The sequence below is a fragment of the Pyrus communis genome, chromosome 14 (genome assembly GCF_963583255.1).
Source record: "Pyrus communis chromosome 14, drPyrComm1.1, whole genome shotgun sequence".
Taxonomy (NCBI): Eukaryota; Viridiplantae; Streptophyta; class Magnoliopsida; order Rosales; family Rosaceae; genus Pyrus; species Pyrus communis.
In genome coordinates, this window is record NC_084816.1 from 22,854,302 (window position 1) to 22,881,520 (window position 27,219).

Sequence of the window (27,219 nt, forward strand, 5' to 3'; positions counted from 1 at the left end):
TTCATAACTGCATGTTTTTGGGCATATATGATTTTGGACTATCCTTGTGAAGTTATTCTGCATAGACTTTCTGAATTTTTATCTTTAACATTGCACATAGCTATCTGAAAAGAATCAATTTCTTATGTAAATTAATTTAACTCTATAGACTTTTTTTGTTTATAAGGGTTTACCTTTGATATAGGCAAATAGTTTCTTGAAAGTATCATTTTCATTTATAAAATAAATTAACTACGTTGATTTTTGGCACACGTAGGATTTTAAACCTTAACATATCCAGGATAGTTATACAAACAATTATTTTGTTTTTAAAAATAAACTTAGCTATGTATTTTAGAAACTTATTTGGTTTTGGTATGTTTGACATATAAAATTTATGAAAATATTTATAAAGCCAAGAACTTCTTTGATATTACATGCTTCACCAAAATATATAACTTAATGCTTTTAAAAATATAACTGTCAACTTACACTATCTAATTTGCTACTTGATGTTGTGGTTTTTTCCTTGTGTTTCTGCACCACTAAGTTTGGTGGATTCACATGAAACACAGAAATAACTACAAGCTGTTTGGCGAGGAAATTTCTGCTTCATTTATGTGCTGACACAATATCGAACTGGATTTGTTATGGTCTCCGAAATAATAAAAGAAAATGGCAGTAGAGAATTCATACAAGCTATTTAGCGAGGAAATTTCTGCTTTGTTTATGTGCTGACAGAATATCAAACTGGATTTGTTATGGTCTCTGAAATATTAATAAAAATGGCAGTAGAGTGTTCACACAATTTCATCACACAATAATATATGGAAACATACTGTCGATTTCTTATCTTGTGACCAAGTTTGTACTAATGATATTTCATCTTGTGATCAATTTCGTAGTAATGATTTCTCGTCTTGTAATCAAATTTTTCATAATGATATCTTATCTCGTGATCAAATATTTAGTAAAGGGAAGTGCTATTTGTGCAATGGACGAATATCACTAGAGCTTTGATGGTGACCGCTGGCGCAAATTGCACTCCTCTTACAATAGGCATATGACAAAAACCAACATCATAAGTTGTGCATGGAATATTATACGTATAAAACTCTACATTTGCCTTACTGTGACTTGTGCATGTAGAACTGAACAGGTTAATGGGTGTCCTTGTTTGATTTAAATCTAGCTTGACCTTCTCTTGACTGCATCCTTTGTAATTGATTTAATCGAGCTTGAATGCACAATGTTCTTAGGGTGTTACTGCGTTCAGTTTACACGGATAGCACTCGGGGCTCGTTGCCGGAAGAGCCCAAAGTAAACCCTCATTTTAAGTTCTAACTTTGACATAGGTTGAACATCAATACAGACCAACAACTTTAGACCCAAACATTAAACGGTTTAAGGCATCTTGTACCTCATAACTACATGTTGTAGGGGATATATGATTTTGGACTATCCTTGTGAAGTCATTCTGCATAGACTTTCTGCTTATGAATTTTTTTATCTTTGTAACGTTGCACATATCTGAAAAGAATCAATTTCTTTTGTAAATTAATCAAGATCAATAGACTTTATTTTGTTTATAAGGGTTTACCTTGGATATAGGCAAATAGTTTGTTAAAAGCATCATTTTCATCTATAAAATAAATTAACTACGTTGATTTTCGGCATACGTAGGATTTTAAACTTCAATGTATGCAGGATAGTTATACAAACAATTATTTTGTTTTTAAAAATAAACTTAGCTACGTATTTTAGAAACTTATTTGGTTTTGGTATGTTTGACATTAAAAATTTATGAAAATATTTATAAAGCCAAGAACTTCTTCGATCTTACATGCTTCACCAAAATGTATAACTTAAATGCTTTGAAAAATATAATTTAGTCAACTTAGCTGTGGTTGTTTCCTTGCATTTCTGCACCGCTAGGTTTGGTGGATTCATATGAAACGCAGAAATTCGTACAAGCTATTTAATTAGGAAATTTCTGCTTCATTTACATGCTGACACAATATCAGACTGGATTTGTTATGGTCTCCGAAATAATAAAAGAAAATGGCAGTAGAGTGTTACACAAGTTCATACACACAAAAATGTGGAAAAGTAGTGTGTCGTTATCTTATCTTGTGAGCACATTTGTATCAATGCTATCTTGTCTTGTGAATCTGTGATCAATTTTGTAGTAATGATGTCTCATCTTGTGATCAAAATTTGTCGTAGTAATATCTTATCTCGTGATCAAATACGTAGTAAAGGGAGCGCTATTTGCGCAACGGACAAATATCACCAGAGCTTTGATGGTGACCGGTAGCGCAAGTTGCGCTCCCTTTACAATACACATGGTTAAAATCAACATCATAAGTTGTGCATGCATTTGTATTAACGATATCTTGTCTTGTGATCAATTTTGTAGTAATGATATCTCATCTCGTGATCAAAATTTGTCGTAGTGATATCTTATCTCGTGATCAAATACGTAGTAAAGGGAGTGCTATTTGCGCATGGGACCGGTAGCGCAAATTGCGTTCCCTTTACAGTACGCATATGGTTAAAAACAATATCATAAGCTGTGCGTGGAATATTATACGTACAAAACTCTGCATTGACGTCACGGATGTTGCTGTCATCGTCGGTGTAACCGAGGCACACGGTTCGGTCGCGGCAAGGACGTAATGTAAAAACAGAGAAGCATTTAGTGAATGGAAGTTGTTAGGAAGTTGCAGCACGGCCTTTTGGGGGATTTCTGCCTTTAAAGTAAGATCAACTTGGTTTTGGTCAATGTCGTGATTAATGAGGTAGGCCATTTAGTCGTGGAAAGCTCTTCCACCATTGACGAGGGAAACCACCAGGAAATTGCATTTGTCATGTAATTTGTCCAAGTGGTGATTCTTGTGATCTAGTACTGCCTTTTTTTCTGAAAAGAAAATGATTTTTCTGGACCATCTGTAGAGACTGAAGATAGGATTCGATGTGGAAATGGCAAGTTGGAGAAAGTGGAATCCGATGGATGAGAGTTTGTTTGAGGAAATTGTAGCGATTTCTGTACACTTATTTTCTTCTTTCACACACTTATGTTTCTGGCTATTGAATTAAATTAAATAAAATGAGAGTTAAGGGACATAAATAAACATGGTGGTCTAAAAGGAGAAAATTCGTTTTGGGCCAAATTTCCTCAAGAAATTGAGCCAGGTATAATGGCGGGCCTACCAGTGTGAGCGAACGTGCTCAATTTGTTCGCATCCACACAGCTTCGACGTGCATGACACGGGACAAAGCGTCAGCACTGGCCCCCAAGAGCTGACGCCCTTGTTGGCCATGTGCAATGAGCCCAATGACTTTTTCTTTTTAATTTGACAACTATAAAAATTGGGTAGTTGGTTGATACAACGGTTCAAATTCGAACTGGTTTTTAAATCAAAGTTATAATTCCATTACATCAAACAACAGAGATTGAACATCAGCAAATCTAATGGTAAAAGAAGATCTGTTGGCCCAAAATTAAATCAAATGGCTAAAACAATTAACAAATTATTTAAATAAAATTTTACCGAAATTTTCTACAAATACCTATGTATTTGTTCAAACATATATACAATGCAAATATTTTCATGTGTTTCGTATGGGTACAAGGGTTTTTTTATGTTGTTCCATGACTTTCATGTTTCATGTGATGCATATGTTATGAATTTGTGTTTAAGAATGGGGTAGCTAATGTGATTTTTCATTATATATCCAAATTTAACTATTTTTAGTTAAAATGTCCATAAAAACAAATTAGGATGATCTACATGGATTTTATTATTAAAAAGTTACCATGAAAACAATTTAGGCTGAAATCATTATTTAATAATCTTGGTTCAAAATTACTAAAGGAGAAAAATTGTTTCTGATTTATGGCTTAAAATTTTCTGGCATCAATTTTAAAGTTTTATCCCACACCACTGCACGTGTTATTCTTGTCTTTCTGCTTTTATGCCTTTAGCTTTTAAGGCTCGTTTAAGACTGCAACTAAACGCTTTTACTTGCAAGGGCTAACCACTTGTATTAGAAACATGTAGAAGTGTTTGTTGAACTATTAAGTGCTTCCTAAAGAAAACAATTGGAAGTGCTTTCTTAAGAAGCATATGAATGCGCTTCTCCTAAAGTGTTTTTACGATCCAAAAATGCATCTAACTTTACATGTTAAACGTAGTTGGAAGCGTTTTTTATTGTTAGAAAACATTTTAATCCTTACTAGAAGTAGCTTTATCTATTAAACATAATTGGAAACGTTTTTTATGATTAAAAAACACTTTTATCTTTTCTAGAACTAACCGCAAACCGGCCTTTAATTAAAAAATATGTGCTCAAAGATGTGAAAAATGCATTAGCAAAAGAAAAGAAGCTGCTATAAAAAGCCTATTGGCATAGAAAAGTCATTATATATTTTTCAAAGGACATTTTCTCTTTAATATTGTCGTGAGATACATCGAGTTTGCGTACTTTTTTAAGGGACCCGACTTCTCTACCTTTCCAGTTTCCATACTTTTCTATCTCTTCTTATTTTATGCAGTCGCAGTTAAACCACGTCAACATTTTATATTGATTTTTTTATAGAGATAATAAGACAAAAAACAATAGTAATATAAAATGTTGACGTGGTTTAATTGTAACCGCACAAACAGAAGAGGATGAGAATGTATAGGAACCGGAAGGGCAAAGAAGCCAGATTCTTTTTTAAGGCCAATAACAATTATTTAAAAACAAATGACGTTGCATTGTCGCCGTCACATTACCCGTCGGACGTCGAAGCCAATCGTAATCAACCGCCTTAGCAATATGATTTCAGAAGAAATATAAACAATTATAACAAACATAGAAAAAAATGACTTGTTTTTTTTTTATTATTATTATTTTATTATTTTATTGTGTTAAACGATAGATTTTGTTAGATTTGATGTTAGATTAGCTAATGATGAGATTTGAACTCACGTCATCGTTCAAAAGCTCAACACATTTTCACCGTTGTGGTAAAATGTGTGATAAATTAACTCAGTTAGTCCAATTCGTTTATTTTATTGGGCTGTTGTATTTTATGCATATTGCAAAAGGAAGAAAAATAAATGAATTTAATGTAAATAAATAAAAGCATAGGTGGAATGATCCAAGTCCGCCCTGGCGGCAATTCTTTTAAAAAACCGTACAAAAATGTACGGACAAATGGTTGTTACGACTTGCAGCGGCTCCTTTAATTTGAAACTGTCGTTAGCTTAATTAAACACTTAATATTTAGATTTGGTTTGGTACTGAGGTGATTCTGAAAAAAACTGGTATAAAAAAAAGTCGGGTGCTGTTTTTGTGTTTGATAAACATTCAGCTTCAGTTTTTTTTTCACAGTTTTGGGTTAAAAAAAGCCAAAAACAAGAAGCTGCAAAACCCAACTTTGAAAAACCGGTTTTTTTTCATATCTGTTTTATATAAAAGTTTACCAAACACTATAATACTGTTTTTTTTTTTTTTCAAAAGCACTTTTACAAAAAAGTTTACCAAACACTCTGCTACTTTATTTCACAGCTGCTTATTCTCACAGCACAGCAGAAGTAGCTTTTTTTCAAAGCACAGCAATACCAAACCAGCCCTTGAACCTTTCCATTTGGGTGTCATAATTTGAAATATTTGAACAAAAGGTTGGCTAGGAAATAAAATACCATAAATCGGCATCATTTTGTTTTGATTTGTGTTGATTAAAGTTCAATGTATACTTATGAATCGTTTAAAGGTATGAGGTTTCAAACTTAAGTATTTGGCAAATCCGAGCGCACTATTAGACATGAGATGTTTGGTAATGAAAAAATAAAAAAAAAAACAAAAAACAAAAAACAAAAAAACAAAAAAACGATGAAATTTGGCTATCTATTTGCTATTGTGTCCTTTCAAGTTGAGCTCCTTAAAATTCAACTATTCAAGACATGCAATGCAAACTTGTGGGTCATCTCTGGCCAAAAGGAGGCTTCAAACTTCTAGGAGGCTTCAAATTTTAGCATCCGGCAAATCCGTACACATTAATTGATAAGAGCTAACAATGTTGATTTTTGAATGTTAACAAGTGGCCAGTGCGAATTGTGGCTTCCCAATAAACAAAAAATAAGAGAGGTTCTGGATTTAATGTTTTGAGTAGGTGAGTCTGCTTAATTGTGATCATGGATAGGATGAAATTTCTCATAGTCTCTTTAGACTCGGAAGAAGTGGATAACTGTAATTTACTACCAGTTGTCCTTATTTTGCTGTTAAAAGAAGAAAAAAAAGAAAAAAGAAAAAAAAGACAATTATGAGTTTGGAAATGAATCAACGGATATTGAGAACAACTAAGATGAGAATAGGCAAAGTCATATTTTTGAGAATTTTTTTTAGGGTGCTCGAAACACAAGTCGTTATACAAGTGAAGAGATATTCGAAAAATAAAAATTTTCTTCATAATAACTAATGTACTATTCCGTGTTCCGAATATACTGAAAAATTCTCCACATTTTCCATTTTATGGGGTAAAGTAATTAATAAAGTAGTGAGAAAAAAAAGACAACCCACGTTGCGGACCTTTCAAATATTCACAAAAGATATAAATAAATAAATATCTATGTCAACTTCCATGTCTCAATGTGACTCTGTTCATAACACAATATTTCCAACAATCTTTCCAGTTATTTCCAGTTATTTCCCTCTCTATTTCTATTTGATATATTTCTCTGAGATAATAATCTTAGTCATTTCGTTTACATCGAGCTGGAAATTTTTGTCGATGATTTTAGTGGAGACCCAAGTCATTGTTTAATAGTTGATTTTTCTTCAATTTCCCCAAGGCAAAACTAGCAGTTCTGTCATTTAAGTTGAATGGAGTGCTTTACATTTCACGGAGCAATTACAAAAGAAGAATATCGACTCGGCTTTTAGCCAAAATGTCCTTTGAGTTTAACACAACTTTTCATTTTGATTTCTGATTTTTAAAATCGATATAAATTGTTCTTGAGATTGTCCACTGTCAATCATTTTAGTGATTTTGTGAAAAATCTCGATTAAATTGAAAAACCACCAATTCCGGTGGAGGGGTTGATTTAACAAAACACCCTCAATTTAACCAAGATTTTTCACTGAATAACCAAAATGATTACTATGGACAACATCAGTGACCATTTCTATCGATTTAGATCTCAAACACCACAGTCAGAAATTATGCTAATCTCAAAGAACATTTTATCTAAAAAGTCTACCGACTCTAATGATATTTCTCTTTACAATACAAGTTTATTACAGTTTAACACGTAGGTCTAAACATTTTTTTTTTTTTTTTTTTGAATAAATCACTTCAGTATGCGTCAGTTTGTGAAGGCAATAAGGATTGACTCCTTACATACTCGTAATAAGACATCTCTCTCTCAAAAAAAAAAAAAAAAAAAAACGTAAGACTCCATGTATTTTACTCTTCCTGAGAGTTGTCCTAACCATGCATACTGATAGAAAAACTTGTGTTGGAATATGTCATCCTTACGACGACTTTTCACAAAAGGATAGTTTGGTCGCACTCGACTGCGTACTAGTCCCACCCAACATAACAACTTCTCCGGTCACTACCAAAATTTCTTGTAAAGAGCCAAACAGTATTAAAAACCTGCTCTATTTTTTATGGCCTGAGCAAGAACTTTGTATTGACTACATAAACGTGCTATTGCTGCTTGACAATTTTTGCCGACGTGGTACATATGCTTTCATCTCATTGTTAGCAACCATTTTTTGCCTATAAATACAACTCAACCATTCACTTTAGGATGAACTCTCTTTCTATCAATTGTAGGCCAAAAAGTATTAAAAACCTGCTCTATTTTTTATGGCTTGAGCAAGAACTTTGTATTGACCAATAAACGTGCTATTGCTGCTAGACAATTTTGCCGACAGGGTACATATGCTTTCATCTCATTGTTAGCTACCCTTTTTTGCCTATAAATACAACTCAACCATTGTTAGCTAGGTCATCCTCCTCCTTACTAACCACTAATCCCTTTCACTCTTAAACTCTTTAGACCTAAAAAGAAACATGGTAAGCAGCAGCGACACGGCCTACAATTGTGGCCCATCGCTCCTTGACGACCTTGACACCGCCCTCCGAGCTAAGAGGAGGTGGCGGATGGCCTTTTTGGCGTTACGTGTTGTCCGTGTCATGCTTGAGCGTCCCAGAGAGATAGTATCCAATCACTACAGTTTAGTGTCCGACGTTGATGATCATGAAGATGCTGGTCTTGCAGAAACTGTGAAGGAAAAGAACTTGGCTGCTGCAAAAAGGTACTTGCATTCAAACAGTAAACCTAATATTTTCATAAGAAGAATGATAAGTACAACTAAGCTGAATTTTCAACACGCTTTTCCTATTGACCTAAATATTAAACTTATTTAATGGGTGGTGTATCATTGTCCGCAACGTGTTTATTTATTTGGAACGAGAAATGAGTGAGAGTTGTGTTATTGGAATTTCAATCCAAGTCATTTCATTGATTAATTGCACTAACAAGGGAATCAAAAGTCATGTGGACCTAAGATAAAGTCAATAATTCTATTTTAGAATTTTGCAAGACAGAGACTTCTGAGGCTGCTTGTGAAAGTACAGGATATCACTAAGGGCTCACTCGAAAATACTTTTAAAATGATCGAAAATACTTTTAGTGAAAATATTTGTGAAATTAATTTTTAATAAAAATCCAACTGAATCTTGCAAAAGTACTTTAAGTGTTTCCTACAAACAACAAATATCTAGTGCTTCTTTTAAATAAAAAACACTTGAAGTACTCTCATTCATTTTGCAAACACTTCTAAACGAGTTCCAATAATTTGTACTAAAGTTATCTTTCACTTTTTTATATTACCTTTGGTTGGAATGAGTCAATAATCAAAATGGCTTCATTCTCATTTCAACTTAGAAAGTAAGTAAACACTTGCACATATTTAGTTAGATTTCGATTTCAGATTGTTAGTAAACACTCAAGTAAATGAATACATCTAATGTAATTTATGTAAAAGATCAGGCACCCTTCACAAAATTTATATTGGACAAACAAGGTGCCAAACTTTAGGGACCAAATTGTTAACTACGTGCTTAAACCGCAAGTGTGCACCTAACACAAACGTTCTGTAAGAAGATTGAAATTTTAATAAAAATTTGGTGTTAGATTACATATTGGTTATAATCTCCTTATCACTAATTCAAATTTACTAATATGTATTTTATTCAATGTCTCCAATTAAATATTTAAATTTATTAATATACACATTTTAATTTATTTTTTTGACCAAAAAAAGTTTTTTAATTCATTAGTTTTGTTTAGCATTCTTCAAACTTAAAAGGACTCAGTTAATGTACCTAAATATTAGTACTGAAATGTATATCCCGAAATGTATACACTGAAATCTATTATATTGAACTAATGTGACTAAATACTTGAAATGTTAATACCAAAATGTATTTATATTGAATAAATATACCTAAATGTTTGTATCGAAATGTATGTAACAAAATGTATGCACAAAAATGTATTATAATGAATTTAATGTACCTAAATGAAAAAGACAAAGTATATCGAAAGATCTTGTATAACATAAATTAGTTATCTAAATGTTTACAACAACATGTGTTATGATATAATGAAATAAAATTAATACATTAGAACTAGGAGGAAAGAGATAAATAATTAAACATCAAAATATAATTAATAAATGAGGTGATTAATGTATCAAGGGACTATAATTAAATTTTGATCTTAATCATGTTTTTGTCTAAAAGTCATATTTGTCAAGGATTAGAATGAAGTTTCCTATAATTTAATTTCACCCTCAAAAAATTTACAATTTTAAACCTAGAAACATTATTGTACTATCATACTTTTAAGGCTTTTCAGCCAAAATGATCTCTAAAATTGGTATAAATTCTTACTTTGATCTTTGAGATTTGAAATCCATAGAAGTAGTCCATGAGACTGTACACTGTTAATCATTTTAGTTATTCTATGAAAAACCTTCATTAAATTGAGGGTAATTTTATCAAATCATCCCTTCCACTTGAACCATTGGTTTCTTCAATTCAAAGGGAAATTTTTCACAAACAAACAAAAATGGTTGACGATGAATAATCTCAAATACCACTTTTATAAAATTTTTAAATCTTAAGATCATTTTCGCTAAAAAATCTATGGCAGAGCCTGCTTTTTATAAAGAATGGTAAAGCCTACTTTTAATAAAGAAATTGTAGAGTGAGACAATGGTACAACCATTATTGTAAAGTTTTCCTTCCGTATATCGAGTAATTGAAGCATGATAAAAAAATGTCATTTCATACATAGTAGGAGGACCACCACAAGAGAGGAAATTTCCCCATTGCCTGTAGCGCAAGAAACCTTTTGGTTTAGGGTGATTGACCACACAATTGAATGGTAGACCTTAAAAAAAATCCAACCTAAAGTTTGGAGGGAGTAGCTTTCCATTTCACAAGAGAAATACAAATACAATGCTATCACAACGTTGCTCGTGTACACATCAAGTCCCATACTTGTATTGTGTTCGGTTCACGCCATTCAAGTCGTGTCGTGTCACACATTGCCTCTTTTGCAATCACCGACTGAATTTGGCTATAAAACAGAGCAAAATACACATGACAATGGAGTTCTTAATTTGTTTCAACTAGGCTCTCTTTCCGACTTTATTTTCTTAACTGTGTGAACTCTTCAAAGTTCTAACTGTTGACAAACCATGTTAAGCAGCCGTGATTCGCCTTATGGTTATGGCAAATTGCTCCTCCACATCACCACCACCACCACCCTCACCAGAGCCAAGATGAGATGGCGCATGGCATACGCAACAATATATGCTGTTCGGGCCATGCTTTCGCTTCCCAAAGAGCTTCTAAACAAGAGAAACAACTACAAAAAGGACTCCGAGATCTTGCACTCTTATTCTTACACTGCACTGGATGTGAAACCAAGCACTTCCCACCAAGAAATCATTACTGAAACTGATTGGCGCAGTTTTCTCCCCAACACTGAATTTGATCATGCAGGACTTGTACGAGTGGTGCAGGATAAGGACTTGTGTGCTCTGAACCAGTTTGGAGGAGTTAACGGCGTCAGCACTTTTCTCGGAACAAACCCTGAAAATGGCATCCCTGGAAATGAGCCAGAAGTCAACCAAAGGCGTGAAATCTTTGGTTCAAATACCTACCACAAGCAGCCTCCAAAAGGGTTGTCCTATTTTGTGCTGGACGCTTTGAAAGATACAACAATTCTGATTCTCTGTGTCTGTGCGGCGCTTTCTCTCGGATTTGGAATCAAAGAGCATGGAGCGAAGGAAGGCTGGTACGAGGGAGGAAGCATCTTTGTTGCTGTATTCATTGTCATTGTTGTCTCAGCTCTCAGTAACTTTAGACAAGAATTACAGTTCGACAAATTGTCTAAAATCAGTAGCAACATCAAAGTTGAGGTATTTAGAGACAAACAGAGACAAGAAATCTCCATCTTCAATATTGTAGTTGGAGATGTTGTGGTTCTGAATATGGGAGATCAAATACCTGCAGATGGATTGTTCCTAGATGGGTATTCCTTACAAGTGGACGAGTCAAGCATGACGGGAGAGAGTGACCATGTTGAAGTTGATTCCGCCAAGAACCCCTTCCTGTTCTCCGGTGCAAAGGTAGTAGATGGCCATGCTCGAATGCTCATCACATCAGTTGGGATGAACACTGCGTGGGGAGAAATGATGAGCTCAATATCGCAGGACTCAAATGAAAGAACACCATTACAAGAAAGGCTTGACAAACTAACCTCTTCTATTGGAAAGGTAGGCCTTGCAGTTGCCTTCCTAGTTCTTGTAGTCTTGTTGATTCGTTTTTTCACTGGTAACACAAAAGATGATGAGGGAAAAAAGGAGTACAGTGGTAGCAACAAAAGCATAGATAGTGTGTTGAGCGGAGTAGTTCGCATTGTTTCCGCTGCAGTCACTATTGTGGTTGTGGCAATCCCCGAAGGTCTGCCATTGGCCGTCACACTAACACTTGCTTACTCAATGAAAAGAATGATGAATGATCAGGCTATGGTCAGAAAACTACAAGCTTGTGAGACGATGGGATCAGCAACCGTTATTTGTACTGACAAAACAGGAACTTTGACAAAAAATGAAATGGAAGTGACTCAATTTTTTGTTGGCCAAGATCTCTTTGAGAAAGATAATTCAATCACATCAAATGTTTGTGAATTATTCCATGAAGGAGTTGGCTTGAACACGACCGGAAGTGTTTACATGCCTTTTTTGGGATCAAAACCCGAAATTTCTGGTAGTCCAACAGAGAAAGCGATTCTCCATTGGGCTGTTTCAGATTTGGGTATGGACCTGGAAAAGTTGAAGCCTAGTTATGACATTCTTCATGTTGAAACGTTTAACTCAGATAAGAAACGAAGCGGGGTTCTTATAAAGAAGAAGAATAACACCATCCATGTGCACTGGAAAGGAGCTGCTGAGATGATCGTTGCAATGTGCTCGAGTTATTATGAAACCAACGGGACTATAAAGTCCTTGGATGAAGATGGTAGGTCAAATATTGAGAAAACAATCCAAGGCATGGCAGCTAGTAGCCTCCGGTGCATTGCTTTTGCTCAAGCTCAAATTTCAGAGAAAGAAATTGAATACAGCAACGACAACAAGGCCTATCCAAGGCTAAAAGAAGATGGATTAATCTTGCTAGGGGTAGTTGGTCTCAAAGATCCATGTCGGCCAGGGGTCACCAAAGCTGTGAGAACATGCATGTCTGCAGGCGTGCAAATTAAAATGATTACCGGAGACAATGTTTTCACAGCTAAAGCTATAGCTACAGAATGTGGAATACTAAATACTGAGGATGTGGAAAATGGTGATCAAGTGATAGAAGGAGCAGAATTCCGAAACTACACACCGGAAGAGAGAATGAAAAAGGTCGATAGAATTCGCGTGATGGCAAGATCCTCCCCGTTCGACAAGCTATTGATGGTGCAGTGTTTGAAGCAGAAAGGACATGTGGTTGCAGTCACAGGAGATGGCACAAATGATGCACCTGCATTGAAAGAAGCTGATATAGGACTTTCCATGGGAATCCAAGGGACGGAGGTGGCAAAAGAAAGCTCAGACATCATCATCTTGGACGACAACTTCAATTCTGTGGCCACAGTTTTGAGGTGGGGGAGATGTGTTTATAACAATATACAGAAGTTCATCCAGTTTCAACTAACTGTTAATGTTGCAGCTCTAGTAATCAACTTTATCGCCGCAGTTTCAGCTGGTGAAGTTCCCCTAACAGCAGTTCAGTTGCTGTGGGTGAATCTCATCATGGATACACTAGGCGCTCTCGCCCTTGCTACTGAGCGGCCAACAGATGAGCTAATGCAGAAGAAACCTGTAGGTCGAACTGCACCGCTCATAACCAATATTATGTGGAGAAACCTTTTATGTCAAGCTCTATATCAAATAGCCATCCTCTTAACCTTGCAGTTCAGTGGCGAGTCCATCTTCAATGTCACTGCTGTGGTGAATGATACTTTGATTTTCAACACGTTCGTACTCTGTCAAATTTTCAACGAGTTCAACTCGAGGAGCATGGAGAAGCAGAATGTATTCAAAGGAATTCACAGGAACAAATTGTTTATTGGAATTGTGGGGATAACTATCGTTCTTCAAGTTGTGATGGTGGAGTTCCTGAAGAAGTTTGCAAGCACAGAGAGGTTGACTTTGGGGCAATGGGCAACTTGTGTCGCAATTGCAGCTGTTTCATGGCCAATTGGTTGGATCGTGAAGTGCATACCAGTTCCAGATGAACCGTTCATCGAAACCATCAAGAGGTTACTCACAATCAAAAGAAATGTGTGAGCATCTTGGACTCCAAGTCTTGGGTTTGGCTCGAGAACCAAGGTCCAGGTTCCGGAGTTCAGGGGCCGGGACAAGATGCCGGATACCTGAGCTCAAAGCTCAAAGGCGTGAGCTCAGGGCTCAAGGTCCAAAGTGGAGCTCTAGGTTTGGGACTCAGCGCTCGGGGTTCACTCTCGGGGTTAATGTCCTACATCCCTAGCTTGGGGTCTAGGTTTGAGTATTTGATGCTCGGAGTCAATGCCTACGGCTTGGAGTCTTAGGCTCAAGTGAATTTGTAAATTTGGAATGTTCATTCCCAAACTATATATGCGAACCAAAACAACGGAATGACCATTCCATAAGGATGCATAAACCCTAATAATCCAAACGTTACCTGAGATACGGATTATTATGGTGTAAAATAATAAGTTCCAAGATAAGATTCCTTGTATCTGAACTTGTAAGTGTGATGTTTGAAGGAGATGTACAAGAGTGCATAAGCCGAATTTAATCATTTTCTAACTTAGATAAGATTAATTCATTGTTTATAAAGCACAGAAGCAAGACGGAGATTAGATAAGATCAGTTATACATGTGTACATTCAAGAATAGGCTAAAACAAAAGACTCGAAAGAGCAGAAACCGAAAGGATGTAGTATATGAACTCTAATCCCGACTTCTGCATCATTTCGGTGAATAACATGTAAAACAATCTGACAGTGACATTTCTTTTGATTATTGTAAGAGCTATTGAAGATTGCTAAACCCTAATCATGGTTTAAGACTCTTTAATTACAAAGACAAACATCAGCAAGTATGAACTGAGCAGGAATAGTAATTGGAGATTACTTACATAAACCAACTACTGGTGGAACATGGCAACAATCCCTTTCACAGGAGAGATTTGACCGTGTGACCGTTGTAATGTCTCTCCCTCCCTCTATCTTTCTCATCACCTCACGATAGAGAGTTGGGGGGACATTACGACGGTTACACCCAAGATCTTGCCCTTTCACAGCCTTCCCCTCACATTATTACCTGCAGGCTGCAGCAAAATTTCCAGTTAATATCTGAGATTGAACAAAATCAAGCTGCTTCCCTTAAGACAACCCATTTAATCATTTTCAACAAACTTTTAGGGAAAAAAAAAAAAAAATTCAATTACACACAGAAACTCCAGAAAATTCCAATTAAGAAGATGAATCAATCAATCAATCACCTCCATCACCTGTTACAATTAAGTGAAGGAGTAAAGGAACACCCTTTTAATTTGCATGCTTTTTTCATTTTGCAGATACAGAAAACCCATCATCATCCTCTAAAATCTAATTCTCTCATCGAATTCACATGGAAAATAGTTCAAATTTACTGATTTTTTGAATCAGATTAATTACCAAACTGAACAGTAAGAAAAGGAAAGGCAAAGGCAAAAACAGAGAGTAAAGTGTAAGTTTTTTGAAAACTCACTGGTACTGCACAGTTACATGTTGCTTGTGAACTGCCAAGTATTCTTCTTTGGTACAGCAGAGAGAGAGATTAGGCGCGCCAAATGAACAGATTGTATCTGTAATTTTGCAGGATGCTCTTTGGTCTTGAGAAATTGAGTGATTTGAAAGCAAACAGAACACAAAAGGCCAATAATGTCCTTTCATTTTTAATCATGATGTGGGGCAGAAGCGACACTGTCTATTTTGCATTCGTCACAAATTGGCCGCGCAGTGTTTTTTTTTTTTTTTTTTTTTTTTGAGGGACCATCTTGTGGCAAAGTCACGACAATTTAATTTTTTTTGAAGTTGGAAAAACTCATAGAAGCGTTTCAACCACTTTTGGGCACTCACATGTGATCATCAACGCAACGAATGGAACCCACAAGTTTCACTTGTATCGTATCGTTCAATTCGGGAGCAAATTTTCACAAATATCGTTCATCTAAATATTTCAACATAATATCGTTCACCTAAATATATCAACATCACAATGGACCTAGTGGTTGAACTTAATTGGACACCTTCTTTAGTTTTTGTAGGGCCTTAACTCCATTAAGATATCAAGGGTATATGAAAAAAAAAAATTAAAAACTAAATAAAAATAAATAAATAAAATCATCTTAAGAGAGAGAAGAATCGAACTCGTGATCTTATAAGAGAGAAAAATCAAACACAAGATCTTACGTACGTAGATAAATTTACAACTCCTAGAAACTGCAAGCCCTACTATATTATTATGGGTGTAGAGATTTTCGCTACACTTTCAACATTGTAAATGAAACATTGTGATCGAATAATGACTGCCAATATGAAAAATTGCATAAAAACGAATTGACCTTACAATAGTGAACCTCATACTTTACAATAAACTTGATTTCTCAAATTCAATAGCAGAAATTTCACAAGTACTTTCATTAGTTGCAAATCAGTCCACATATGAATGAACAACAAATGGACGAACAACGTAATATAAAAGTAAAAATATTATTAAAATAAATAAAAATACCGAAACGATTACAAGATTTATACGAGTACATCGAAATTAACTTGACGAAAATAAACGAATAAAGACTCGTACATGTGGCAAACTAGCAAACTCTAAACCTAAACGGACTTAGGCCCAAGAAACCAAACACTTAAAAACTAAATACGACTATTTTTCCAACAATTCCAACGTTTAAACAATGATATCCAAAGAGGTTTAATTAATTAACAATATACATGATAGAACGGCTAAAAGCTTATATAATACTACTGCAGGCTGTGCAGCCATGCACAAAGATTCAAGTGTTTTCCCCCCTTGTTACTACGACATATGTCACCATTAAATTGTTCTTTAACAAAACCAACATATTAAACAACATCTAAAAGGGATTAGTGCAATATAATCAAAGGCTTAATTTAAGTATAAGGGTTAATTGATAAGATGGAATCTCAAAAGCACCAAACATTTTTGGACTGGAGAAATTCTGTCACTCAAAACCCTAACAGTAGTATGAATATTACCCCAAGCAGCTAAGATTCCGGAATACCATATGAACATTTTTAGCGCAATGTTACTCTCATTGGCCAAGTCATGGCTTTCTTTTGCAAAATAAAGTTCTGCAAATGGACCACCATGTGTATACTGGATTACATATGATAAAAAGGGCAATCCCAAGGCAATAAGGTTCTCTTCTTTGCAAGGGTCGGAGAGGGAGGAGAAACGTAATCGTAAGCAGTCTTACCCTTACTTTGCAAAGAGATTGTTTTACAACTCGAACCCATGATCTTTTGATAAAACATGAGTAACCTTTCTATTGCGCGAAGGCTCGCCCTTATTGGATTAAACATCATAAATCATGAAATTTCATATTAGCACTCTAAAAAAGTCTCCATGCTCTTTACCTTCTTTATTTCATTAGCTAAGAGTGCAGGATGACCTTTTTTAAAGCGCCAATAGCATCTCCAAACAATGAAATGTCAGACGGCATACGATCAGCTATGTTGTAGTGCTTGATAAAAACCAAATCCATCACAAAGTTAAAGAGACTCCAAAGTTAAATCATAGAAGTGGAACCACAAAAAGAATTTAGAAACCAAACAAAAACGAGAGGAAAAAAGGACAAGTGTAAGGGAAAAAACGATGAAACAGTACCCTATGTGGCACAGAAATGAAAGAAAATTGTAGCCAAATTAATGATTCCCCAAATGAGAAAATCACATAAAGAAGCTATCCAGATGGTGTAGGGCTAGAATCGTGATAGTAGGGAGTGTTCTTTTTCGTGATCCCCATCAACAGGTGAAGCTACCACATGATCTGATCTTTCCTTGACCAAGAGGGAAGTTTAGATCATGCTGGCAGCTTCAACTGCTATTGGTCCACGACATCCAAAGCAAAACCCTAATCCATATGTGAGAGATAGAGAGAGATATCTACTTTTCTTTAGCTGTGGGATGTGTTTGGAGAAGAGGAGAAGAGGCCGATATAAATAGAAGCCAAAGAGTGCCTTCCTATCTCAGACTCTTCTGTGTGTTAGTAGTCCCTGTGGTGGTGAATTTGTTATAATTAAGGGCTAATTAAAGGTTAGAAATAGTATATTAGTGATCAATTAGTTGTGGAGAGAACAGGTGGCAGTGGTCCAAAGTAAGACAAATTGAATATTATCAGGCTCTTATGCCACCACCATGCAGACATGGTAGTGACCTCTTCTATAATTTTCCCTGAGCTTTAATCAACTTTAAGTGGAACTTTCTTCCACACCATACATGAACCAAAAAAGAGTTCAAAACACAATGAGTTTGTTGGGGACCATTGGCACGCTTCTTAGCAAATTTAGGAGAAAAGGAAAGGGGAAGCATCTCAACCAAAACAAATGCATGTGACAATCTTCCCTCCATCTCCTTCTTGGTTTCCTGCATTATCAATGATCTCTCCCTTTGTTATTTTGTTAGGGAGAAAATAGGCATTCTCAATCCTCACGAATAGTTCGACGATGAAAGGTGGACCAGCAATAAACATTAAATTTGGATGCTCTGAGTTCTGAAGTTCATGAGCACTACAAAATCATATATGTATAAATGACACGGTATAAATGATTACATGTAACTTACTGATGATTACATGAATTAATTATTGATGGTAAAGTAGATTGAAAATTTCTCCAATTTAGAGAAAGAAAAAATAGAAAGTGTGTCATTCGTTGAAATGCTTGATCGTAGAGAACCCTATTGTGTTTTATAAGAACAATACACTTTAAAGTTTAAACCCCACAAATTGTTTAATGATAGTTAAAGTGAGCATTAGACCAGCAACAAAAATATGTATTCAGATGTTTAGATTTTAAAGTTCTAGAAGCACAAATTCATTCACCTCATACATGCTGTGACTTTCTAGAAACTTACACGTGAAATATTGCGAGTAGTTAACATGTATTAATTGTGATATTGCCCTCAATACCTAAAAACTAAAAGAAAATGAACCTTCCTTTATGAAACAGAATGTGATTTGTGGAATGCTTGATCCGTGAGAACATAATTGGTGTCGGCTGCACAATAAAAGCAATCTAAAAACGAATTTTTGGGAGTCCAATGTGTAAAGTGAACAATCTGATACAATCAAATAGGAAAATGATTTGTAATATATTCTGATAAAGTCGATCGGTTTTGATATTGAGATTCTGTTGGCTTTGAATTTGTTTCGATCCCTTTGGTAGGTTAAAGGGCAGATGGAACCAATAGATGGATGCAGAGTCATCCCGGTGAGAAAGCTTCGAAAAGTGGAAAACAAAATATTCTAAATAAAAGTTCCCAAACACATTGGCTTGATTCGGATACAAAACTCATGATTTTTAATTTAACTACCATTTTATTTTATTTTTTTTAATAAAAGTGATTTTTTATATTAAATTATTTAAATCATCAAGATAAAAATTCGAATTTGAATGCACAGATGCCACAATGTTGCGATAGACAAAAGTTGCTTGTGCGAGCATGAGAAATTGAGGAAAACTTATTTCACCCAAATTCACCAACTTTACTTTCATCTCAACAATTCCTTCTTCAATCATTAAACACCACCAACAAGCTTTTAATCAATTACCCACCAAAGGAAAAATTTATGAATCCACCACTAGGTGCATATGAGAGAACATATGTTCTATTAAATTTGACTAAGCCCAACTTATTTTTTAACTATATTTTGAATATGCAATGGAAAGCCATCATGTTATGCACTATAATGCATGTCCGATCTCCACTAATTTCTTTCCCTCTAGTTGTTTATTTAACTCTCTAAAACTATTGCTCTATTTGAAAACCAACATTTTAAATATAAAAATATGTCTCATTTGCAAAGAAGCTGCCTTCATTGGCCTTGAATTTATAAATAAAAAATATTACTTGCTTGTTCAAAAGAGCAACTGGAATTTAATAAACTCTACTGCAAATAAAGCTAAGTTGGACGTTGCAGTCGGTACAAGGATCTTTCTTGTTGTGATAAATTTATACAAGGCACTTTCATTTAATAGAACATATGTTCTCTCATATGCACCTAGTGGTGGATTCATACGACAAGAAAAGATGAGAGATTGCTCAAATTTAATAGAACACATGAATAAGACATTTAACATACGACAACATGATGAGAGATTGCTCAAATTTTTTCTTTGGCTTGTGATGAGATATTGCCAATCTTATGTTGCATTATTGCTCACTCTATCTGTCACTCATTGTTTAATAACATGTTTCATCCTTTAATTTTCTCACTCTTTTTTTTTCCCAATGGACGAAGATTGGTCTGCCTTATGTCATAGATAGTAGAAAGCGGAGAGATACATTGTATTGTGAAAGATACAAAATCTGCCCTATCTTATTGAAGGCTAAGCGATCAATGCACCAAATTGGCACCCACGTTGTGGCCTGGGGCAAAAACTTAAGTGCAAGTGCATACACTTTTTGCCTCTTTCTCATCTATATATAAAAAGAACATTGAGTAGTATTTTTGGTGTCACCAAACTTCAACAAAAATATTTGGATAAAAATACCTCCAAAACAAAAAACTTCAAAAACATCCTAAAATAATGCATCAAATAAAGTACGGATATTTTTTTCATTTTAACAATATTTTTTTAATAATTAATTTTTTTGCGTTGTTTTTTATTAGTACATCACAATAGACTAGCAATAATATGATTCAACTTCTTTATTTCTAAACACGTTCAAAACATCTTAAGAATTGTATAATGCTAATTATAAAAAAGATCTTTCACATAATAATGTGAATAAATTAGTTGTCAAATAATTATTTTTTTTTTAACAAACAATACTATCTATACTAAGAAAGAGGAATGTGAACTTAACCTCACAATAGACTAGCAATAATGTAATTAAATGAGTTGTTTATTTAATATTATTTTTTATATTTTTAAACACGATTAAAACATCTTAAAAGGTGTTTAACGCCGGTTATAAAAAAAGATCTTTCGCACGCGAATAATAATGTAATTAAATTAATTGTTAAATGATTTTTTTTATTTAACAAACGATATTATCTACATTAAAAAAGAAAAGATTTAACCTCACAATGAAGTATCAATAATATAATTCAATCAATTGTTTATTAAATATTATTTTCTCCATTCTTATTTTTTTATAGAAACCGATTTTATTATGTAAATTCAACTGCTTTAATTAGTTTACGAAGGATTTTTCTAACATGATCTAAAATTATTCATTCACTTCAAATATTTGACTTTCTTTTTGTCAATTTAAGCATATACATTTAAAACGTATAAATCACGCGTAACACATAGTGATTCAAAAAAACCTTATGCATGTGGGTAAGCACGTGCATGAAGGCTAATGAGATAATTGAGAAGTAAAATTTAAATGCAACTAGATCATATTTTTGTGATTATTTCTCTACTCAAATAACATTTCATGTGGGTAGAGAAATAAGCAAAAAGTTGTGCCTAAAATAATCACATCATCGCTTAGTCAGTTGTTAATTAATCCTACGGTTAGTTCGGGCTAGAATTGATGCTAAATAGCTCATCCTATCTATCTTAGGCCAGTCAATCAGCTGTTAATTAAGCCTATGTTTAGTTCAGATTAGAATCGGTGTTAAATAAGTCATCCAATCTTAGTCCAGACTGTCAAGTCAATCAAACACTCCCCATAAGTTTGTAGTCTCAAACCTTTATAACGAAAATTTAGTCGGCACAAAAACACTTCTCTTCAAGTTCCAGTTGGTACAAGAGTCGTTTATATGCACTACAAGTTTCTTTTTGGGAATATATACTACAAGCTATTTATATTCATATATTCTGTGGCCTAGCTTCACACCATTTTCTGCATAAATTTATCTGGCTGAGCATTTTTATTTCCATATTAACTTGGTCTTGAATTCTCTAAATCCCAATTCAAAAATACATGTTGAAAATGACAAACATATGATTTCTAGCTCTTGGTGTAATACCAAACTTTATCAAATCGAAAAACCTACAATCCTCTATAGAACAGTTGTATTGGATCTAAGGGAACTAAGTGACGAAGTATTGACACAAATAAAAGTACATGTATAGTAAATACCTGGTAGAGTTGGGATTCTTACTACGCACCAGTTTAATCAAAAGAAAACTAATAAAAAAGAGTTGAAAACTTTTAAGTTATAAAAAATTTGTGAAAAATAAAAGGTAAAAGTAAATAGTATTAAGATTGGATGTAAAAATAATATTTTTCATTAAAGTAAACAATATCGAAAATTTTTCGTTAAAATTTTCTTTATTAAAATCTTAACACACCAATTCTGTATAGATACATAATCAGCATCAGGAATATTAAGACAAGAGAAAATTATATTTACATATATATATATACACATCACCAAGGTGTGTGTCAATCTTACATTGTTAGATTAGATCACTGAGCAGCTTATAAATTATTAAAAAGTAAGACCAAAGAAAAGCTGCGAGCAAAAAGACATAGAATCTAGAACGCATGCTAGGAATGACAAATAAATCTAAGACCAGAGGAATATACTATGATATACTTACAGTGATCTCTCATAACTTTCTGCTGCTTTTCTTGTTCCAAAGGCTGAGAGAACGGTTGGCTTTCTGTGTGTTTTGGGTCCCAAAACAGGAAGGAGTGAGGCTGTCAGAGCATGACCTAGCTAGGGTTAATAGAACTCATACCCACATATATGTGTGATTGTATATATCTTTAGCCAAAGCTAGATCATGCTGGCAGCTTCACTTTTTCCCTTGTGAACTTTCTTTCCTTACGCAGAGACTAGGTCTACTATCTCTCATGATTGTGTGGATGAACAAAAGAAGAATGATGAAATCTACAACAAATTAGGGTTACTGGAGCACAGAATGAAAATACCGTAATAAAAAATAAAAAAAAAAGACCAAAGTTTAGGAAAATGACCCGAAGTTAAATATATAAAGCTGAATCATATATACAAGAAAAAAAAATAAGTGCATGAAATTATTGCATAAACTTCAATATATAAAGAAAATATAATTTTAAACGAAAGTATTGACCAAGGAAAAACTAAATCTAGAGCAGATCTTTGATAAAAGGTATTCTTTCTCCATTAACTAACTAGAAAAAGAGGGGTTTTTTTTCTATCGGAAAGAAGGAAGATGATTTAAAAAAAATATATATATACATATATATATATATATAGGAAAGCTCAAGGAGAAATAAGGAAGCTGCGTGTATAAAAGATAATAGACTGGAGAAGAAGAACACCAGAGATGCAGAAACCTAAGGGCATGTGTTAACATTTATATAGGGGAAACTGAGACAGATGTTGCATTTGCATTGGCTGAAATGAGACAGATGTTAAAGAGGTAGATAAAGAGGTTCATAAAAGCCCTAACCCCCCTCCCCTTCACTCTGTGAAGCAGTGAATTAAAGAGGCATCATCGTGTGGACAAGGCCAAGAGTTAAAAGGTCTGGACATATATAACAGCTAAGAAAGCAAAGAAATTGCAGCTATAAATCTGTATAGGTAACAGCTAGCTGTGCTAAAACAGTGTTTGGGTGTCACAGGTGGAAGATATATAGGGCGGCTTTGCACTGGCCAAAACCCTGAGTCTCTCTCTTTCTAAAAACCCTAAAGAAAATTAAGAAAATTGTTTGACTGTGGACTGGAGGAATGGATGAAGATACGATAGGATTTGTTCTAAAACGTACATAACAAAAATTCAGAATCACTGTTGCTACAGAGCAGAAACGCCACGATACCTAAATTATTGGGTTGTCAAAAAATTTGATTTTAGTAAAAGTAAGGGGGTATTACCGACCTTCTCAGATGGATTTTTTTTTATTTTGCATTCTTGGCTCTTTCTTCTTGTTTTGTAAGATTTCGTAAAGGTTGAAACGGTATATTTTTTTAGTTTGTTTACTTGTGGGTAACTGTTAGATAGCTAACCTTTTCAAATTTGATTGATTTTAACTAAATTGAATTTTAAAGAGTGGCTTAAAAATAGTAGTTTCAGATTTTCTTACAATAATTGAATAATGAGAAAGAAAGCAAAGAAAATAGAAGAAGAATGTTATACTTACTTGGGATTTTCTTATGGCTGAAAGAGCATCAAAATTATATAAAGATGTCTCTTCGTTCGATCACAGTGAGTAGTCAGTTTTGCTGCATAGCATGATAACTGAGCAGCAAATGCTATGAACATTATGTTATTACAGGACACTGTTCTGTTTTTGGAGGAGTTTCAAAACTAAAACACGTGAATAGAAACTCAACACCTTAACACTATGATATTGCACCACACACAATGTTGAAAATTGAAATGCGCTTCTCTAAAAGTTGAAAATTGAAATGCATGAAACATAAGTTTGTAATGTTGAAAATTGAAATGTATGAGTTTGTTTGTTTTATAGGCACCACCCTTTTGAAATCACTCCTCCTGGAAGAGTCCTTAAACCTTAATTCTTATAAACAAAACGAATCAAGATCGAGTTAACCATGTCAATATTGAAAAAAAAAAAAAAAAAAAAAAAAGAGGTTACATTTTGTTGGATTTATCAAGATATACTAACAAAGTAACAAAATTAACAACGGAACGATAACTTTAGCAGTAAAACATTTAACCGTTACGACTCATATCGTGAAGATCATACCTCCATGGTCAGTGAATCGGACGGTGGATAAAAATGAAGCTGTGAGATGAGACTGCCCTAGATTATTAGTAGAGTACAGCTGTGCTGTGACATTGGTCTAATTTTGGTGGAGGGAGGTGGTGGAAGTGAGGAGGGCAGAAAATAAATGGGGAGAATTAAAGGCATGGGATCTGATCTGATGGATGAGTGCGTGTTTCGATGGAGATGAAGATCACAGTTGATCCTCTTTGCTTCCATCCACGCCCTGCGTCTGCGTGCCTTCTCATTGCAGACGGTTCGTTTTTTTACGCCCTAGCTAGCTAGCTAGCTACCTGTGAAAGTCTATCAAGGCTATATGGCCCTTCAAAGTATAATTTGAGAAGAAAATTGTAGCAATAATCTTTATTTTAAATTGAATTTAAGCAATAGCTTTTTAACTAAAAATTTGTAATTATTGATCTTCTAACTCTTTAAAACTGCAATTATGGTTTTTTTCTTCAACATCGTCAGAACATTTGTCAAACTAAGTCATATTTCAAGGATCATTGCTACAAATAAGTTGAAGTTAAGGGATCATTGCTCTAATTGAGTTAAAATTGATGAACCATTTCTCCAATTAGGTTAAAGTTGAGAGAGCATTGTTACAATTTCTCATTTTGTTTTCCATATTTGCTCTTTTATTCAGCCTCACGTGAGTGACACATGACTCATTTTGACCAAAATTCTAACGAAGTTGATGACAAGGTTTACAGTTCCATATTTTGATGAGTTAAAAGACCAATAATCACAAATTTTTAATTGAGAGACTATTACTTCAATTGAGTTAAAATTAAAAGATCATTACTACAATTTCCTCTCATTTGGAATTCTCTAATGGAGAAGTTTATGCTTTAAATTGAAAAGTTTGAAATGGACTAGATTTTTCTTTCCATTCACTAATAAACTTAAAAATTGGTTGGAATAATTAATCTACAAATTTTAATTATCGGAAGAGTTTTTATCACATATAATCTTGAAATCGACTCATCTTATTAAAATAGTTTTTGAAATAAGAAGTAAATGCATGAGTTGGGCTGTAAAAGGGTGCAGTCTCTGATCTGTTGCTATAGGGGGAAGAGGTCCTCTCTTATTCACTTCCTAGGGATTGTAGAAATCTTCATATTCTAATTGTTCATTGTATATAATTTCCGTCAAGTACTATTTGTGTTTAATTTTAAATTAAAAAAAAAATTAAATAATTTTTTATTACACAATGCACGATAAATGATTAAGATATGAGGATCTTTAGAATCTCCATAATTTGAATCCGAATAAATCCAAATCCGCTATAGGGTAGGGCGGTCCCATATATCTCCCTGTTAACCTGCAGCATATTTACTAACCTTTTCATTTCTCTAGGTTTGCTAACATTACATTTATTTGACTGCACAAGATATATGCCGTCATTTAGCCACAGCCAATCGGGTTAGTTAGGAAATTGGTTTCTCATCTCTCTCTCTTTTTTATTATGCAACTTGTCACATGATAACAGATACAAATATATCGTACTGGAGGCTTTATACAACCGATAGTATACTAAAGTGTGATATGGCATCAGGCTCAACATTTGTTTCTTTCATAAAGTGGCATAGTTCAAGAACCTAGTTTGCAAACCCATTGCGAACACAAGAAGAGATCATGCTCGTCCAAGACACAATATCCTTCGAGTCAATCAATTCGAACATCCGCTTTGCATATTTCACGTATCCACGCTCACAATAAAGGTTAACAAGTGCATTTTGTAACACCAGATTGAATATTCAAATATTTCTTCTTAGAACGTATTGATTTAACCTCATGAGTGGGACCATCATCCCATAGTATGTTGCTGCCAAAAGCTCGTATTTATTCAAGAGAATCTCCTAAGTGTTCTTGAACAACTAAAAAGAGATTATTTAATCATAAATAATTTAGTTCAAATGTAAGATACTTATTCAGAAGTTTTCGTAACTCAATCATATATAATAGAACCATCAAAGAATTGACCCTTTCGAACTCTGTCCAAAGAAACGCATGTCAACGCACCAAAAGCCGCTAAAATGCTTTCTACCATCATTGCAAGCTGCAAATCAGAATCGAATCCATTTGGATGTGTGAGCAAAGTGCCCAGTGAGTGAAAAGCTTCCGAGTCTTCCTCTGTCGCAAACCTCCTCCAGGGAAGGGAATTTAATGGCGTTTTGAGGGTGTTTAGAGAAGTGGAGAGACGGGTTTGGCAGAGTGTTCTTCGACATTGGGTGCAGTGCACGGCGGAGGAAGTGGAGGAGCCGTAGTGTCGGGCTGGAGTAGCCATTACATTAGCAGAGTACGTGAGCGCTGCGCGGGATTATATCGTTAGCACATATTACAAGTGGAATGCATGCATTTTTATATCGTAAGCTAATAGACGGGGGATGGAGATTCGAACTCAAACACTATACTATTGGACAACTTGACCTAACCAATATCAGCTTAAATTTTGTTTCCAAAGATGTAAACTGCTTATATTTTGTTTTGTTGTTATGATTCCATAAAATGATATGTTTACTTATAACGAGAAAAGTACTGTCAAGCTTTTGATTTATTATTCAACACTAAACACAACGAAGTAAAGAACCAAAATAATTCTAATACGAGTTTTAGTAAATGCTCGAGAAGTTATGAATAATCGACCAAGTTATGAATTAGAGTAATTCAACTACCCGCTTGTGCGTAAGAAAACATACACAACCTTTTGTTAGAG

At 34.4% G+C, this 27,219-nt stretch overlaps 1 protein-coding gene and 1 long non-coding RNA gene across 2 annotated transcripts; one reads left to right on the top strand and one right to left on the bottom strand.

Annotated features, from left to right (window-relative positions):
* The first annotated feature begins 7,546 nt into the window (after positions 1-7,546).
* On the top strand, positions 7,547-14,724 carry LOC137715063 (calcium-transporting ATPase 12, plasma membrane-type-like). Its single transcript, XM_068454286.1, has 2 exons — positions 7,547-8,295; positions 10,761-14,724. Exons 1-2 carry the CDS (start codon positions 8,051-8,053, stop codon positions 13,885-13,887), a joined length of 3,372 nt encoding a protein of 1,123 aa, XP_068310387.1. The 5' UTR covers positions 7,547-8,050; the 3' UTR covers positions 13,888-14,724.
* LOC137715064 (uncharacterized) lies at positions 11,602-15,482 on the bottom strand. The gene is made up of 4 exons (XR_011065512.1): positions 15,334-15,482; positions 14,720-14,911; positions 11,817-11,887; positions 11,602-11,734 (listed from the first exon to the last, which is right to left on the bottom strand). It is a non-coding gene; the product is annotated as an uncharacterized lncRNA (long non-coding RNA).
* Positions 15,483-27,219: the final 11,737 nt, after the last annotated feature.